General features: G+C 40.1%; 1 protein-coding gene across 1 annotated transcript in view; it reads left to right on the top strand.

Annotated features, from left to right (window-relative positions):
* The window catches only part of fbxo41 (F-box protein 41), a 59,175-nt gene that overhangs the window by 18,567 nt on the left and 22,446 nt on the right, over positions 1-18,162 (top strand). The window contains exons 2-3 of the mRNA XM_088918094.1: positions 8,369-8,576; positions 11,459-11,538. Coding sequence (XP_088774220.1) covers positions 8,369-8,576; positions 11,459-11,538 — 288 coding nt within the window. The remainder of the gene's footprint in view (positions 1-8,368; positions 8,577-11,458; positions 11,539-18,162) is intronic.

Below are 18,162 nucleotides of genomic sequence, written 5' to 3'. Positions count from 1 at the left end.
AAGTTTGTTGGCGACACTGGATGGACAGCAGTCTTCATACCTCACTAAAATTATTCTGTTCAATTGAAGTCAGGACTTTGGCAGGGTCAGTGAAGGACGCAAGCTCTTTTCTTCTCAGATCACTTCAGCGTGGCTCTGACCTTGTGCTTTATCTAGGTGCAGGGGGGGAGTTGTGCTAGCGGGCAGGCTGCAAAAGAACAAGCAGTGGTTAACTCCACCGGGAAAAGTGGAAAGATTTTTTTTAGCTTACAGTTTGGCTATAACTTCTTATTGTTCCTTCTTCATTATTGTATATCTGTATACCAGAATATACAGATATTAAAAAAAAGGTTTATTAGGACTTTTATCCTGATGAATTGTGAATTTCTAACCCTCAAGTGGACAGGCTCATTTCATCTGTACTTTGAACCATCCACTTTTCCCTCGAACCCTGACAAAATTCCCAGTCCCGGCTGATAGGAAACATCCTGGACAGCTGGGACGGCACTGAATGGGTGAGCTTAGAGGTATCGCTTTGCATTTAGACCAAAATGTTCAGTTTGTGTTTCATGTCCTTCTGTAACATGTCTGTAGTATATCACATAAGAGATTTAAGATGAGTAATGGCCAAGTTTTTCAGTAATGGCCGCGTTTGTGATAAAATATAGTCGATGTATGAACAGTGATTTCCATCTCGGATATAGAGTTTTGCAGGTCTGGCCTCACAGTGGCCTCCCTAGCTAGTCTCCTGCTCACTAGGTTCCTCGGCTTGGATCTGGTTAGTGTCAGGGTGGTTTGATGTTCAGAATGGAACAGGTAAAGGTTTAGATAGATAGATAATACTTTATTAATCCCGTAGGGAAATTGATGTGTTACAGCAGTCCAGCCCAAGACAAGCAAAAACAGACATCAGAATAGTTATAAAACAAAAGACAACACAATAAATAAAAATAAATAAATAAAAAATAAATAAATACATAGGTGTGTGCAAAATGTGATGATCATAGTCACTGTAAAAACAATAAAATATGTGCAAAATGTGCATAGGTTTATACAGAATGATTGTCCAAAAAGTACAATGGAGCAAACATGCTGTCCATAGACGAGCAAATGAAGGGCTAACAGTCCTAGCCTTGGGCAGCGTTATACACCCTGACAGCCGCCAGGAGGAAAGACCTGCGGAAACGTTCCCTTGAACACCGTAGCTGGAGCAGTCTGTTGCTAAATGTGCTCCGCTGCCCAGTAACAGTCCCATGAAGCAGATGAGAGGTGTTGTTCATGATGGCTGTGAGCTTGGTCAGCATTCTCCTCTCAGCCACCACCTCCATGGGGTCAAGGCTCATCCCCAACACAGTGCCAGCCTTCTTGATAAGTTTATTGAGCCTATTTGCATCTTTTGTCATGATGCTGCTGCCCCAGCACACAACAGCGTAGAAGATGGCCGCCGCCACCACTGATTAATAAAAAATGTGTAGCAGTGTTCCACACACACCAAAGGACCTGAGTCTCCTAAGAAAATAGAGTTGGCTCTGACCTTTCTTGTACAGGGTGTCAGTGTTACCAGACCACTCCAGCTTATCATCCAGGTGTACCCCTAGGTACTTGTAGGAATGTACGCCCTCTATGTCCTCACCCTGGATGGAAACAGGGTTCAGTGGAGACTTATTCCTTCGAAAGTCAAAGATCATTTCTTTGGTCTTGCTGGTGTTAAGCTGGAGATGGTTAAGATGACACCACTCCACAAAGTTGGTAATCAAGCTCCTATGTTCCTCCTAACTCCCCTCTCTAATACACCCAACAATTGCCGAGTCATCCAAAAACTTCTGCAGATGACATGTCTCAGAGTTGTACCTGAAGTCAGAGGTGTAAAAGGTGAACAGGAATGAAGCAAGGACAGTCCCCTGTGGAGCCCCAGTACTGCTAACAATCTGTTCGGACACACAGCTCTATAGCCGTACATACTGTGGCCTGCAGGTCAGATAGTCTATAATCCAGGACAGCAGGGGAGTGTCCACCTGTGCTGCCCTTAGCTTATCTCTCAGTAAAGGTGGATGGATGGTGTTAAAGGCACTGGAGAAGTCAAAGAACATAACTCTCACAATGCTCCCCATCTTCTCCAGATGAGAGTTAGCTCTGTGTAGCAGATAGACGACTGCATCCTCCACTCCCAAGTGTGACCGGTAGGCGAACTGCAGGGGGTCCAGTGCTGTACTCACCAGGGTTCTGAGGTGGTCCAGTACAAGCCTTTCGAGAGTTTTCATTAGGTGAGATGTCAGTGCCACTGGTCTGTAGTCATTCAGGACTTTAGGGTGCCCCTTTTTGGGTACTGGCACCAGGCAAGATGTCTTCCAGAGCATCGGAACCTTTTCTAATCTCAGGCTGAGGTTGAAGATGTACTGTAGCACTGAACCCAGTTGGTCCGCACAGATCTTAAGCACCCTGGAGCTGACACCATCAGGACCTGCTGCCTTCCCTGCATGGAGTCTCCTCATCTTTTTCCATGCTGGAAGAAAAAGAAAAGAGAACATTTTGGCTGTGGAGCCTCCATCAGGTGAAGAAGGCTGAAGAGGGCTCCACAGCTGAAATGTTGTGTCTCTTCACCTTTCAGCTTGGAATAAACCCTCACCTGTTCCTTTGCAGCCTATGCATGCCGATGCAGGTACCTTCTGGAAAGTCTCTTCATAATGATGAATTTAACTGCACCTAATAAGTAAGTAAGGATAAGTAAGGCTCTCCTGATATCTCCTGATATCTCCTGACTATATTGCTTGATTTTCAATATGTATTAGAGGCAGAAGCCATTAACAAGAATTATTCCCAAAACATTCCTCACAAGTGAATCCATAAATAAATTGACTCTACTTTCAAAGAGTTAGACTTTCTATGAGATTCTTTGCACTTGTATTTAAATGGGATTTACTGTTCATGCAGATCTCCTTTTCCCAATTCCAAAAGTGGAAAATGCTATAGAACAATCCCTTTGTTTATAATAATAATAATAATTCCTTTTCTGGACACTCACCTCAAAGTGCTTTACAGGATTTTTAGGAGGCCATGATTGGTAAGGGCCAATGGGAAATTTGGCCAGGACACCAGGGTAACACCCCCACTCTTTTCAAGAAACACCCTGGGATTTTTAATGAGCACAGAAAGTCAGGACCTCAGTTTTAGTTCTCATCCAAAGGACAGTGCCCTTTTACAGTATAGTGTCCCCCTCACTATACTGGGGCATTAGGACCCACACAGACTGGAGGGTGAGAACCCCCTGCTGGCCCCACTAGCACCTCTTCCAGCAGCAACCTTAGTTTTTCTCAGGAGGTCTCCCATCCAGGTACTGACCAGGCTCACACCTGCTGAGCTTCAGTGGGTTGTCACTTGTGAGCTGCAGGGTGACATGGCTGCTGGCATTTGTGGTGGTTTAGATGGGGTTTTTGAGGCTTTCTGATGACATCAGTTGAACCAGCAGCTCACTTGTGCAGCCCCCATACTACTACTGTATAAATACATTTGATTTTTAAAGGAAATGTGAAGATCTGTAATTGTAATAATACTATAAGTATTCAACCCCTTTGTTGTGGCAAACTTTAATCAGTTCAGGTGCAAAGTAATTTTGCAAAATAATTAAAATGGCTGTGGCTAAAGACAGTACTGTGAAAGTTAAGAAATTTTATTTAACGGGATACACGGGTCAGGCATCCGATGTATCTTCAGGAAGAGTTGTCCTCCTTCCCTGATCTAAGACATCTTATTCTCCTCATATTATTGTCTGAACTTGCCTAAACAGAGCAAATATTGCACTGGGCCCAGGAATGCTTTGATTACTTGAAAACTAAGAACAACAGATATTCTTTACCTAAAGGATGGTGAGTGTATGGAACAAGCTACCTAGCCTATACCCTGGCTTTTTTCAAGAAAAGGTTCACTGAGATTCTTGGATCAATTAGCTACTAAGTACTAAATGGACTAGATGGGCCAAATAGCCTCCTGTCATTGGTAACCTTTTTTATGCTCTTAAGATTTCTGACTGGACAAAGCAGCATTAATACATTGATGACTGTTAAAGCAGCTCCACTACTGAATGCCACAAATTACATTTCTGTGACTGCAAGAAGTGTGAAGTAATGATGACCACGTCTTTGCTCACCGAAAGAGTTGAACATTGCATTTTGTCCTGGCAACGCGGTGATGTGACAAGGATAAATACCATCCTTTCATGCTGACACAGGTTTTCTGGACTCCCACTTCTGATCTTTTCGAATAAAATTGAATAAAACAGAAGCCCCAGAGTGACAGGAAGTGCTTAATAGCATGCCCAGAGGGACTTTGCTTATGAACAACACCTTGAAAGAGAATTGTTACATTTCCCGATTTAGGCTGACAACCAGAAATCCATTAACCTTTTACTTTTTTACACCTCATGTTGCGTTATGTAATGCGAAATGCCCCTGTTGCTTTCTTGTCTTTTTCCCAGAATGTTTGGCATTTTAAAACACAAGCATCCTGCTTTTCAGAAGACTTCAATAATTGCTGTTTTGGATTATATCTTCCTGGAAGACTGAGAGGAGACCAGCATCAACTAAGCTCTGGCTTGTTCTTTCAGAAATCTGAATTTATACTGTATACCTCCAGGGCAGAAAAGCAACTGAAAAAATTCTTACAATCTTCCTTAGAGATAAAATAATTGAATAATCTTATCTCTATTCCTCCCACTTAGACAGGTTTCCTTGGGAATCTCTCAGGGCTGACAGGTTTGGATTCTCCTTGAAAATGGACATCTTGACTAAGATTTTAAGATCACTTTATTAGCCATATACTTACATTAGGAATTCATCTTTTCACATACCCCAGCTTGCTCTCCATGAGACACAGACAAGGAGAGAGAAGCTTGGGGTCAGAGCACAGGGTCTGCTATTGTACAGCACCCCTGGAGCAGTTGGGGTTAAGGGCCTTACTCAGAGGCCCAACAGAGTAGGATTCCTTTGCCAGCCACAGGATTTGAACCAGCAACCTTCCAGTCACAGGCACAGAGCCTTAGCCACAGTACCACTTCTCCACCCCTTAGATTGCTAGTCAGGACTGTATTTACTTGAAGTTGTATTTTAAGTGCAAATGTATTGTAGACAAAATGATTTTTCTTTCTTATCTTGACACTCGGGTTTTGCTTTAGTTGATACAAACATCCATCCATTGAAAGTATTTTTCAACCAATATACTGTAGGGTTGCATGGGAGCCGGAGCCTATCCCAGCAAGCAATGGGCACAAGGCAGGATACACCCTGCATGGGATGCCAGTCCATCACAGTGCACACACAGACATGCAAACACTCACAGCAGGGCCAGTTTTCAGAGACACACACACTTTCACAAGGTCCAGTTTTCCCAGTTAACTGACTTGTCTTTGTTTTGTGGGAGGAAAACAGAACACCCAGAGGAAACCCAGGCAAACTCTGGGATTTCATACAAATTCCATGCAGAAACAGATACAGATATGAAGCAGCAATGCTATCCAGTGTGTCATCTTGCCAACCCCTGATACAAACACATGCGCATACATTTGTAATATAAGGAGAAATTACTTTTAACACCTGAAGTAATTCCTCAGTCCTTCATTATTTAAGGTCACAACATAGAGCTACTGTAGGAAGAAAAGTAGCTCGCCATTGTGGTAAATCACAAGATTTTATTTAGAGACAGTATTGTTCTAGCTGCTATAAAGGAGAGGTCAGTAGGTCAAATCCAGTGTAATGTAATCATATCTAGGTGCAGGGGGGGGAGTTGTGCCAGTGGACAGGCTGCAAAAGAACAAGCAGTGGTTAACTCCACTGGGAAAAGTGGAAAGATTTTTTTTTTAGTTTTCAGCTTGGCTATAACTTCTTCTTGTTCCTTCTTCATTATTGTATATCTGTACACCAGAATGTATGTTTTAATTTAAATAAAAGGTTTATTAGAGGCTATACAATTAGTGATTCAGTTACAAAATAAAGTAAAAAGTGACAGATGCATCATAATTGACCACAGTGGTGATTACTTACTGTAATTATTCTTTAGTTCTGGCTAAAATTAAACAGCTCATAATGAATTAAATAATTTGTCAAACTGTCAAGTTGTATACTAATTCCTTTCGTAAAGAATTATCTATACTGTACTTGAATAGTTAAAAGAAGCTCAGAATATGTTCTGTAGCACATTTATAACGTACCTGATGTCATGTTTTACTTTTGCAACTAAAAGGCATTGATTTCTCTCTGACAGTACTGAGTGGCTTTCGTCTAGTTTTTCTAAATCTTACACAATGCTCAGAAAAGAATAAACCATTGTAAAATTAGAACATCCCTTGATTAAATTGAATTACATTTTCTCCTCATTTCTCTACAGGAGTGTCAAGTGACCAGTGTAAGATTTCATTTAGTTTTTTTACAGTCCAGAGTTACTTACATTTGTAACTCATACTCACAGGAGAGTGCTTTATAAGAGAAGCTGCACACAGTACCATGCACAAGAGTACATACAGCACCTTAACCACGTTTTGAACCCACAACCTCCCAGTTCTGAGTCAAGCACCTTGAGCACTATGTCGTACTGCCGACCTTTGGCTGGCTAAATTATGTGTTAAAATTGATAATAGTACAGTCTTTCTCTAATTTAAATGGCACTTCAATTATAATCTGTTTACAGAGATTAGAATAATAAACAAATGTTTATCCTTTGGGGTATTGTATTATACATTTGTGTATTTTAACACATACATTATACATACAGTAGTATTTGTTTCATAGGTTTGCGGCACAGACACAACTGATAAACTTTTCAAAGGTTGCCTTTCTGTAAAAGACACATTAAAGGTACAGTAGATAGTCGTTTGACTTTGACACCCTGGTCATTTAGACATAATTTATTTAGCCATCGATTTGTGTGTTTCAGCAAATTCTATATTGATGCACAATGAAAATGCAGTAGTCTCAAGTTTTACATCAATAGGTTATGGGATAACAAACTGCTAACCTCCAGTCTTTTCATGAATTTCATGACTTAGTGCTTGACATTTTAGTGGAGTTTGAATTGCGAAAGTAGTTGACTTCCAAGTGTCTGTATTAACAGCCATTCAAACAGCCATGACTTTGATGAGCACAAGAATACCAAAAGAGATGTACTGTACCATGACCCTCTTCAGTAATGAAGATTGCCTTGTCACCCTGGTTGAAGGAAGTCTGCTTGTGAAGGAAGCTGCCTGTAGAATGAGAAATCCAGGAGAGCCAGGCCACGTCCAGCAGGGTAGAAGGTTACCTCTCTGGCTGAGGACCCTCTGATCACCTGCATGATTGTTTTCAGGCTGCGGTGGCTATGGAACAGGAAGTGCTAGTGAGACAGAATCCGTGCATCTGCAGATGGGCGGTAACTCACGGCATGAAATGCCTCTACTTGCCCAAGCACCGCCAACAGCTCAGAGACAAAACCAGCGTCTTCTGTGGGCCGGGGGACCTGTGTGAGGTGATGCCAGAGAAAGTGGTGGAGTGTTTTATTCACCGATGAATGCTGTTTCTCTCTCGACTGGCCCGTTGGCATGGTGGGCCACACTAATTGTTGGCGTTCCTCAAGCCAAACGGTGAAGCAGAGGAAGTGCGATATTATGGGCAGGAAGATCTTCGAATTCAAGCACGCCTTCAAGATGAGAAACGTTACTGCAGATGTCAAAGTTTGTTAAAGAAAGGTGGAATTGTAAACATGAAACTCGAATTTCCTTTGTCTAACCATCCCTGTCTCCCAGCTGTGGGTATTATTTTATTTAAAAGCAAGGGCCAGCCACTGAATTGCAAGATCATGACTTTGAAAAACAGAACACCTTAAAAGATGTGCTTATGTAGCTTTTCCCCCAGAGATTAATTAGCTCTTTTACAGAACTTGATTAGTAAGGATTATGTTATGGTACGACAAGCAAGAAAGAAATAAGTGCTTAAATCAAACACTCATATATGAAAACATATACTGTATTGCTTTTTATGCAAAAATAGCACATTGCTACAAAAGAACATTGAAATGTAACAGATGGGCAACAATTCAGATCACAAGATTATGCTTTACTGTTATAACAGCTGTTAATTTGTGTGTGATATTTTCAGTCCACATTTATATTTTTACAGTATATGGATGTCACTTCTTAACTTTTTGCATTTGATTAATTTTGCAGCTCTTTCATTGTGCAGGAAGGTGACTTCCAGTGTGTGTCTGTATTGTTGTGCAGGGAGGTGACTTATTGTGTGTCTCTATCATTGCGTAGGGAGGTGACTTACAGTGTGTGTCTGTATCATTGCGTAGGGAGGTGACTTACAGTGTGTGTCTGTATCATTGCGCAGGGAGGTGACTTACAGTGTGTGTTGGTGTCGTTGTGCAGGGAGGTGGCTCAGATCGACCAGTTTCTGCAGGAGACTGCAGCACGGGAGGCCAACGCCAAGGTGCGTTTGCAGCAGTTCATCGAGGAGCTCCTGGACCGTGCCGACCGCGCAGAGAAGCAGCTCCAGATCATCAGCAGCTGTGGTACCACGCCCAACGGCAGCCTGAGCCACTGCAGTATGCCTGGCTCCAAGAGCACTGGGCGGCAGGTAAGCACTTGAGTGACCTAAAGCCCCAGTGCTTAAACCTACACTTTGGCAAGTACCCTGTAGTAGCACCTGGGTTTGCCGTCTCCCACATGCGTCATACAGTATGTATACATTCTTCCTGTTGTTATTGTCAGGATTATTGCAAAAGTCGTTTATTATCATTACTCTTACCACCAATAAGAGCACAGATATGAGTAGCTAGAGGTCAGGATCATTAAACTGCTATTACGGTATCTCCTGATTCTACGCCTGTTACTCCAGTCCAATGGACTCCAGCACTAGTTTGGAGTTTAATCTACAATGGACTAAAACCCAAAATGTGGGAGTTTTTGTTTTCTCAGTCTGCTCAAGACTTCAAAAGAAGTCTAGGATCTAGAGCCCTAAGACACTTACTTAACTAGGGGCTAACCTTTGTTAAATTGTCATCTTGTTAAATATAATGTTTTCCCTCTTAGAACAGCAGTGTCATTTCACAAATGTATGGAGATAATTAATTCAAAAATATCATTTAATTTCAGACGTATAGTTTTGAAATGATCCATACGAGCCATAAAGATACAGTAACAATAAGTTAATAATAATAAACTTTATATTATACAGCGCTGTATAAGGTGGATTCTCAAAGTGCTTTACAGAATGACAACAACAATAAATAAAAAGAATACACAAAATAAAACACAATTACAATACACAGAGGAGACCGTGGATGGTGGTACTACTGTAAGTACAGTAGGAGCAGAGGGGTAAAGAATGGAGCCAGTTAAGAAAAGGCTCTTCTAAAGAATGTCAGTGTTAACATTAACAAGAATGTTAATCTCACTGTGTAATTCAAAGGTCTTTCAGAATCCTGTCTGTGTAGAAGTGAGGCAATCACATACAGTGTACATTACTTTTTGATTCATATAGACACAATACAATACATATGGCACACTGCATGCATGTTAAATATTTATACGCATGAATGGAGATGTGCTGAGCCGTGAATATCAGAAAAGCAAAGCAGTGGGATTTTTCCTCCAGTAATATAGGCTTATGTTTACTAATATGAAATACAAATATTTAAACATATTTACAGTTTGTGTTTTCATATTCCTTTTAATATTTGATGTATTAACTAAGTGATATACAGTACTTATAGCTGTTGTAGATGATTTTGCATGCCACAGGTAAAGATATTGAAGTATTGGGCATTGATATTTTACATTTTATTGTACTGTATTTTTTAGTTACAAATGGTGTTTTCCTTAAACAGTCTTATTTAAGAACTAAGAATATTTTTAAAGGCAAATGGAAAAAATATAGACGAGTAACTATGCACTTGTGCTTTCATCTCAGTGAACGTTCATATTCTCATTTGATTATGCTGAAAATCCACAAAGTAGGAGGACTTGAAGCCTCTTGAGAGACATTCTTTTCTGATGAGTCCCTGTTCTGCCAAATTCTCAGACGCTGGGCGCATTTATTCCTGTCATTTGTTCCAGTGTGTTTGTAATCTATGTCTTTAGCCAGTCTGAAAGCACGGAGGTTACTGTGACTGTGAGGAGCCGTGTTTGAAAAGTAGTCAACCAGTGGTTGTCTCGGGACACTGCCAACCCCAGCTTCTGTGTTTCAGAGTTTATTTAAGCATCTGATTCTCTTGCGACCAGCTTTGATGTTAGTTAGTTCTCTTGATGCTAAATGATGCTATTTCATGCTTGCTCAGTAAAAATTGTTCAGAACAGGCAACATCATTATTTAGAGCATTATTATTAAATATTATTATTACTTTTCTAGAAAATGCTTGAAGAAGGAATAATTGCTATGCTTCGACAGGGTTTACATGCTATTTCTAATGCATTTGAAACGGCAGTAAAGTATTTTTGTAAATTGTAAATACATAGTTATTTGATTCATTTGCTCATTATAAAGTTCAGGTGGGTAGCTGTGTCAGCATGCGTAGGCTGCAAAGTAACAAGTAACAGGTGTATTCCATGCTGAAAAGAGAAGAAAGGAAAAACAATGTTGTTTTCTTTCTTGTCTTTTCAGCATGGAATAAACCTATTACTTGTTCATTATAAAGAAGTTGTGTTTGATACAAGATAAAGGTATATGTAGGTTTACTTCTCAGATTTCCCCCGTTTTTTCCAATAAACATTTCGGAGACAGTGCATGTAGCATCATACTTATCCACTGTTAAATTTAGGATGCTTTTGTCCTTTTTCTGTCAATTTCGTCATCGCCATAGCCACAGCACTTTCTGCCATGCCATGATGCAGTCTGTCCCAATCACTTGCAGATTTCTCCTAAAAGGAGCATCTTAATGGCCTGTACATTGGTCCAAATCCTATAATGTTAGAATAAGTAAACCAAAAAATAATGTGTTGTGATTTTGTCATTCATAGTGATTACCCAGTGTTGCAAGAGACTTTGTTGACAGCCATAAACCTCTGTAGCTCTCCATGAAAAGAGTCATATATTAGGCCAATTAATGTTACATCTACTAGGACAAAATATAGTTTGGGGATTAATTTCATATTTTGTTTAAGTCAGGTATTGGGGATAGAGTCTGAAGTCCAGTATCCACAGGCAATCCACAACCTACAATCCCATAAATTTTAAAAATGTTAAACTGATACACTCTTAAGCAGGCAACATGGATAACTACCATAACTTTGTATAATATACAGTATGTCACAGTTTTCCTTTATTTGCTGTGGTTTACACCTGAACCAGGACAGGAAAGAGAGTTTAGAATTCTCCTTAGAAGTTGGTATGGACTCCTTCTGCTGAAATAAAATCTCAGGATCCTAGACTGCTTACAGACGTGAAATCATTGTCAGAACCTATGTGCTGCACCTGAAGGTAAAGGAAATTTATTTTGTCATCTTTTGCCTTTTCCTCAGAGAGAGAGAAACTCCAGCACTTCGGCTGTTTCAAGGGGAGTGTATCAAGTGTCAGATCGACGCTCTTCTCCGAGCACTGGGTAGGTCTGATGAACTCGGAGTAGATTTTATCTCCATCGCTTCTCTGTCCATAGCGTCTACACTGATAGTCCTGAGCGAAGCAGCGTTGAAACCTCCACAATGCTTATCCACAATTTATCCACTATGAAATGAGCTGCCTTTCAGTTGCTTTGTGAAAAAAATAATTAACTCACTTGGATCTGACCTGCAGTTCCCTTGCTTCAGGCATGTGAGACTTGTGAGGCTTGTGAGATAGACCTGTTATTTCTTTTTGTTTCATGAATAGATTAATGTATAGTATGCAAATGTCCACTAGTTTACTAGTATTGGTATTCTCCAAGACTTTTATAGTCCTATTGATTCTATGGTTAACTTGTAGAATTGCTAAAACACCTGTCTTATGAAAGAGGAACACTGCAAAACCACAAACTTAAATGCAGACGCAGTCTGAGAAGCTGAGGCACCCCACACTTCTGTGGCTTTCCTCAAAGGCATTGACAGCTCAGAAACAACAGTGAAACACGAACCAGAGGATGCAAGAGGATACTACATGAAACTACTTTTAAAACTGAGAGCAGGAGGCACTTCTTTACCTAAAACGTTGTAGGAGTGTGGAACAAGCTGCCCAGCCATGTTGCTGAAGCCAATATCCAGCTGTTTCTTAATAGAAACTTGGGTGAGGTACTTGGGTTAATTAGCTACTATGAAATGGGCTATACAGATCACAGAGCCTCCTCTTGTTTGTAGGGAAAAAACAATAGTGTTGTGACAGACCTCAACTTAAATAAGACAGTTATAGTCTGAGGTGGCTCATGAGGCCTGAACCCATAAAAACTCACAGTGGCACAAAGAAATACTGTGCAAGAAGTCATTATCAAAGCACAACTCTCTACTGTAAAAAAACTTGCTTCTCAAACAACCAAACACCAACTACCACAGTGAAGGAATTGTGACGTGATGAGGCCCTTCCTGCTCACTAGTCTCTGTAATGACTAATGTGCTGTGATGTACGAGCGAATGAGTGCAGGTTGTGCAACAGACATTTTACTGCAGAAATGTTCCAACGTGATCTGCATGCAGCATTAACAAGTAAGTAGTATTTGTTGGCAAAACCGTCTTGAAACCGAAAGCAATATTTCTATTGGATTAAAAGAAATCGTTTCACAAACCTACTTGTTTTCAATGTCATAGGGCTGCACACGTCCTGAAGTTTTATTGCCTCGTTCTGAATCGCAGAATATGGCGCTGCGCATACCAGGAAATTATGTATATTTTGTGATGTCCGTTGGAGGTTTTACAGTTACTGTGTACTGTACATTTTACTGTTATTGCAGTTTGCAATGCACTCATCAGTGCTGATTCTTTACAACCCTGAAATATTAAAATAGCTTTGCAGTTACCCTTTATTTAACCAATTAATCCCCACTGTAGTTAATTACCCGCATTTGAGGCCATTCATGACTCATGGTGACCAGACCTGTCATAGGTGTGTTTATCCATTCTAGCCTAATAGATGTAGATGACAGTTTACTATATTCTTTGGCATAAACCAAACCTGCGGCTCAGGAGACTGTTAACAGCAGCTGGAATTGAGGAAAAACACAGGCATTAGGATGTCCAGAAATAGCTGTGAAATGCTTGTGATACACTAGATGTTATCTACCGAAGCACGAATTAAAGCTGCTTTCTATTCCTTTTCCTCTCCTACTTTAACTTATTATTTCTACATTTTCAGTCTGGCCATTCTACAACTCAAAATGTGTATGACAATCAGGAATGGAAGTCGTGGCTGTCCAATTCATTGTCCCATTTGGTTTCTGCCTTAATTGAGCAGTGTGACAGAAAATGTTTTGGCCATGTGTTTTGAGAATTGGTCGGCCAGTGAAGTGTGTTAAATTACAAGCCATGCGGAACCAAATGGAGGGCTAGTGTTTTCATTAAAATGTTGACACAGCTAAAGAAAACTGCACTGGATTTTCCCTAACAGAAATAGCAGCAGACTGAAATAATAAGGTGGCTAATAACGTAGACATAGAAAAAAATCCTAGAAATAATGCAATTTTGGAAATATCAAGGGGAAGGCCTCCAGCTGCCTTCTCCATGCTCTGTAGTCTGCAGAAATGCAATCGTTTCTGTGGAGTTCCCAATGGGAATTGTCATTCAACTACGTAAATGCCATATTTGTATGTGTTTGTTAGGAACTACCCAGATCAACTGCCACGGTGTAGGCCTTGTCTTTCACATTCTCCACATCAAAAGCAATCCAGGAACATTTTCAGAAGCTGATAATGTTATGAATGATGGTCCCCTTTTTATATTGATTTCACTCTTTAATCAGCTAATTTTATTTTTAAAATAGATGTTGCTAATGGAAATGCCTGATCATAACTGCAGCTCTTTTTCTGTGAGAGGATGGTAGGCTGCACCAAGAGGTAGGAGAGAAAGAGCCAGTAAACCATGAAGTTTATTTACAGGACCTGATCGAAAGTCCACCAGTATGCCGGCTGTTTGAGACTGGGACCAACCCCAACACCCCAACTTGACACAAAGACAAAATCAAATTGAAGAAAGTGTAAAAACACATCAGCTTTGTCCAAGATCTTTCCTTGAGCCTTCCTCCTTTTATCTGTTTCTGACACTGGGAGGGAGTGCCCGCCTGGATCTGATGTATGACTGTGGGAAGGGCTTCCCCACTGTGCACCACTAGGGGGCCCTCTAGCTGTCCCCTCTCTAACTAGACCCGCGTGAGAATGTACTGTAATTCAATTCTAGGTGCTTTATTAGCATAACCAATGGGTAGACTCAGTGTTGCCAAAGCAAATAAAAATAATATATAAGCACCATCTGGGTCTTCATTAGAAACCCTATATTACATTCTCACGCCATCTCCCAGTGTTCACCTCAGAACCACGGCACCAGCTGAAAGGCTGCGGAAGCCCGTTTCATTCTCCTAGAAAATTCTCTTCCCCTCGCGTAGAATCTTGACACTTCATTAATTCTCGCGGGCTAGAGAACGCATCTCAGTGACTACACGTCGGCTCTCTACCTCAACCAGAGGCATCGACCCTCCGCCGGCGATAAAGGCAGCCAGAAATCCCACTCTGTTACAGAGGATGGTTGGCTAATTGAACATCTATTACGGACAGACATTCCTGGAATTTTCAGGCTAACTCTCCTGGGCGTGTTACTCCATTATCTATTTTCAGTTAGGTAGGATTTCTAAATACTTCCACATACACCTCTACCTTGCAAAGCAGATCGAATTCAAGCTTGTGCCGCAGTCTTCTTTAAATGGTTTCATCCAGATAATACCATGTTTTACGGTAGTTTTCAATTGCTTAAAGTGGGCATTGTGAAATAAAATATGAACACAAATAGGTTGTACTTCTCACAGAAGGGTTCTGAAGGAAATACTATTATAAAAGGCTTAAAATGGATAACCAAATTGCTGATCATTTTGGTTTTCAGTATTCAATTATTGAACGCTTAGATATCACCAATAATTTGGACTGAATTTGGAGATTTAAATCTAAACTGGGATTAAGGATTTTCAGTGTGACGAAATCAGTCCAGTTTTCTGCTTCTCTATATGTACCTTATCATCAGTGATATTTCTTTTTGTGTTTACACTCTGAATTTAAATAAACTCCAGCAAGTGTTTTCAATGCTTCAAACACGTCATATCATCTAAGAAGGTCTGATATTTTTTGTTTGCCCTGGTGTGCTGTCAGAATCTGAAAGCATGTTTGACATAATTTGCTAGCCAAAGATTACACCCAGCTGCTGAAGCAGCTCTCTGTTACTCTGAGTCATATGCTAAGAAATTAAGAAGCTACCAGATTTGGACAGCCAGTACATTACTTTTTTTCATGACCCAAAAATGACACATTAAACCAGTATCTGAAGTATGAGGTAAAACCATTTGTGGTAAGATATTCAGCTGCATGTCGTTAATAGCAGCTGAGTTCTGCTCGTTTGCTCACTGGAAAATGAGCCCATAATGGAGAGAGAGAGCATGTTTATGTGTTAAATCTTGCCTGCAATTTTGAGGTCAGTTCTAGTAGAGGCCTTTTTGTTCTTGGTGTGAAAGATAAACACTGCCTACTATCATAAGCAGTCAGTGCTTCAATTCTTAGTGAATTTTCCACTGGAGCTAAACTGCCACTCATAAACCCCCTCTCCCCTTCGTAATCCATATTCCCTGCTCTCTGATATCAGAAGTAAAACAGGCTTTATCATTTGTCAAGCAGGATCTGCACTCATGACTCTGTCCAGTTACATTTTTTAATGTCTTGTGTTTTACTGCCAGTCTAACTCTGTATTCAGTTAATTGATTCAGACATCTCAGTTTGGCGACAGTTTTTTTTTTTTAAATTGCCAGGTATGCTCCTCACTTCTTCCTCATTATTAATGATTTCCTTCACTGGCCTTAAAACCAAAGGATTCACCCTGCCAAGAAGACATTCTGTTGTCCGTACAGAGTGCCCTCCATATTCCTCCGTACTCATAATGCATCAAGAATAAAACACATCATATAACAGAATGATTTACAGATTGGATTATGTACTGTATATTGCTTACAGAAATCTAAACACTTTACACTGTAATATTAATAGCAGAGCAAAGTCATATTTCTCATCAATCAGTTACAGTAAGTCCAGAAAGCACAAGAGTCACATTTATTCACACTTCTATAGTTAATATTTTGTTAATTCTCCTCTAGCAGGGTGTGAACTTCGAAAATACCTCCTGTAGTGTAATCTGGCTCACCTTCTTTGTTTACCATATATCCAGATAGAATTTCTCTAGGTCCTTCAAACTCTTTGGTTGCTGTTTGAGGAGTGGCTCCTTGACTCTGAACCACAAATGTTCCATTGGATTGAGTTCTGGAGATTTTGGAGTGAATTTATTTTGTGTGCCGCTATCTTCTTTATCGGTGTGGATGCACAGTGTACTCTGGATTATGGTCACCCTGAAATTTACATTTTCAGTCAAGCTTGGGCTTTTTGTTAGAGGAGTCCTGGGTCTTGTGCAATCTAGGTGCTTGTGTAAAATGTCCTGGTACTGTACATGTTGCAATTCATGATTCCCATGATCATAGCCCAGTCTGCCATTCCCTCAGATGGAAAACTCAAAACATATAGTAATAAAGCCTCCACCATATCTTACCGTACACCAAACATAACACTGATGAGACTCACCCCTAAGTTTTGGAATTCAATGACCATTTGACTGGAGTGTTCTGAGAGCTCTCACACATGTATGTTCCCCCTGGGAAACAGAAAACTTTCAGATTCCACCAAAGTGCCTTCCGTGCTCTTTCTACAGCTTCCAAAGAGGCCACGTTTTGATGCACGACAAATTATGTGTACATACCTGTATTTTATAAAGTGAATATTTTTAATCAAAACCTGAATGACCAGTTGTAACATTTTTATAGGTGAAAGAAGATTAATGTCAGCAACAACTGCAAAAAAAAAAGTAAGCTTTCACCTCCCTGAATCAGTATTTAGTGGAAGTTCCTTTAGTCGTAATTACAGCTGTGGGTCTTTTTGGATAAGTCTCTACCAGTTCTGCTTTACAAAGAAAGAAGACTTTTCATATGTTGTTCTTTGCAAACTTACTGAATTCATGTCAGCTTGGTTAGGAATCGTTATTGTGTGGCAAATTTCAAGTCTTGCCACAGATATGCTAGCATATTCCAGTCAGGACTTTAACTGGGCCAAAAATAATTTTTTTATTTTTTTTAAATTTAGGCAGATCAGATGGTGCTAATCCAGAGTGGAATTTAGCAGGTGACACTAGCCTTAACACCCCTAATTTTGTGAACAGCGTCACTGAAACTTTAACAGCCAAGTAGTTGGACCCTCACCCAAGGTATGGTCCATTATTTATTCTGTTTTAGCTGTTATAAAAGTCACATAATTACAAAAACATATCAATTCCTCCTGTGCATAAGAGATTAAATTAACAAATTGAAATAACAATGTATTCACCTCAAAGCAGTCACGGAATGCCTAATTGAGAGCAGTGTACAGTCGAGCTTCAAATAGGTCACGTTTTGAACTACGGTACTGCAGTCCCTGATGCTCAGGGCTGACTTTTAAAATGCGCTGTGCGTGAAGCATAATGATGTCTGCAAATTTGTGTACTGTCTCCTGCACACGTAATGTTTTACATACTACAGAGTACTACTGTTCCCAGTAGTAAACGTTATTCATTTTCCTGAAGCAAAGCTTAATGAACTTCCTATCTATTATTCAAACTAAATTAACTAAAAGTAAGATGAGAACTACATAATAGTAGGTGCAGTACTCCTTTCTTTCAGAACTCTCTGTCTTAGGAGGATACATTTTGAAGAATTGTTTCACTACCTTGTTAATGCATTGCTGGCAGGGCAGAACAGGAAATGCACTTTTATGCTTGAGGTGATTCTTCTGCTTGTTGGTGTACACTGTATAAAATTCTCAATGTAACTTTGAAAGTGATGATTTCATTATGTTTAGGTAATAAAAATCCCCCCAAATTGTTTTATCACGCTTGTGCAAGACAGGGTTCAGGGGTTAATGAAACCATTGAGGGATGCTGTGCTTGGAAAGATGAAGATAAGCTATAGTATTTCTCTACCAGCACTCTGGGAACGA

Source organism: Atractosteus spatula, chromosome 1 (assembly GCF_055471065.1).
Source record: "Atractosteus spatula isolate fAtrSpa1 chromosome 1, fAtrSpa1.hap1, whole genome shotgun sequence".
Taxonomy (NCBI): Eukaryota; Metazoa; Chordata; class Actinopteri; order Semionotiformes; family Lepisosteidae; genus Atractosteus; species Atractosteus spatula.
The sequence above is the reverse complement of the archived record's forward strand: the minus strand, read 5'-3'. Positions and strand labels throughout refer to the sequence as shown.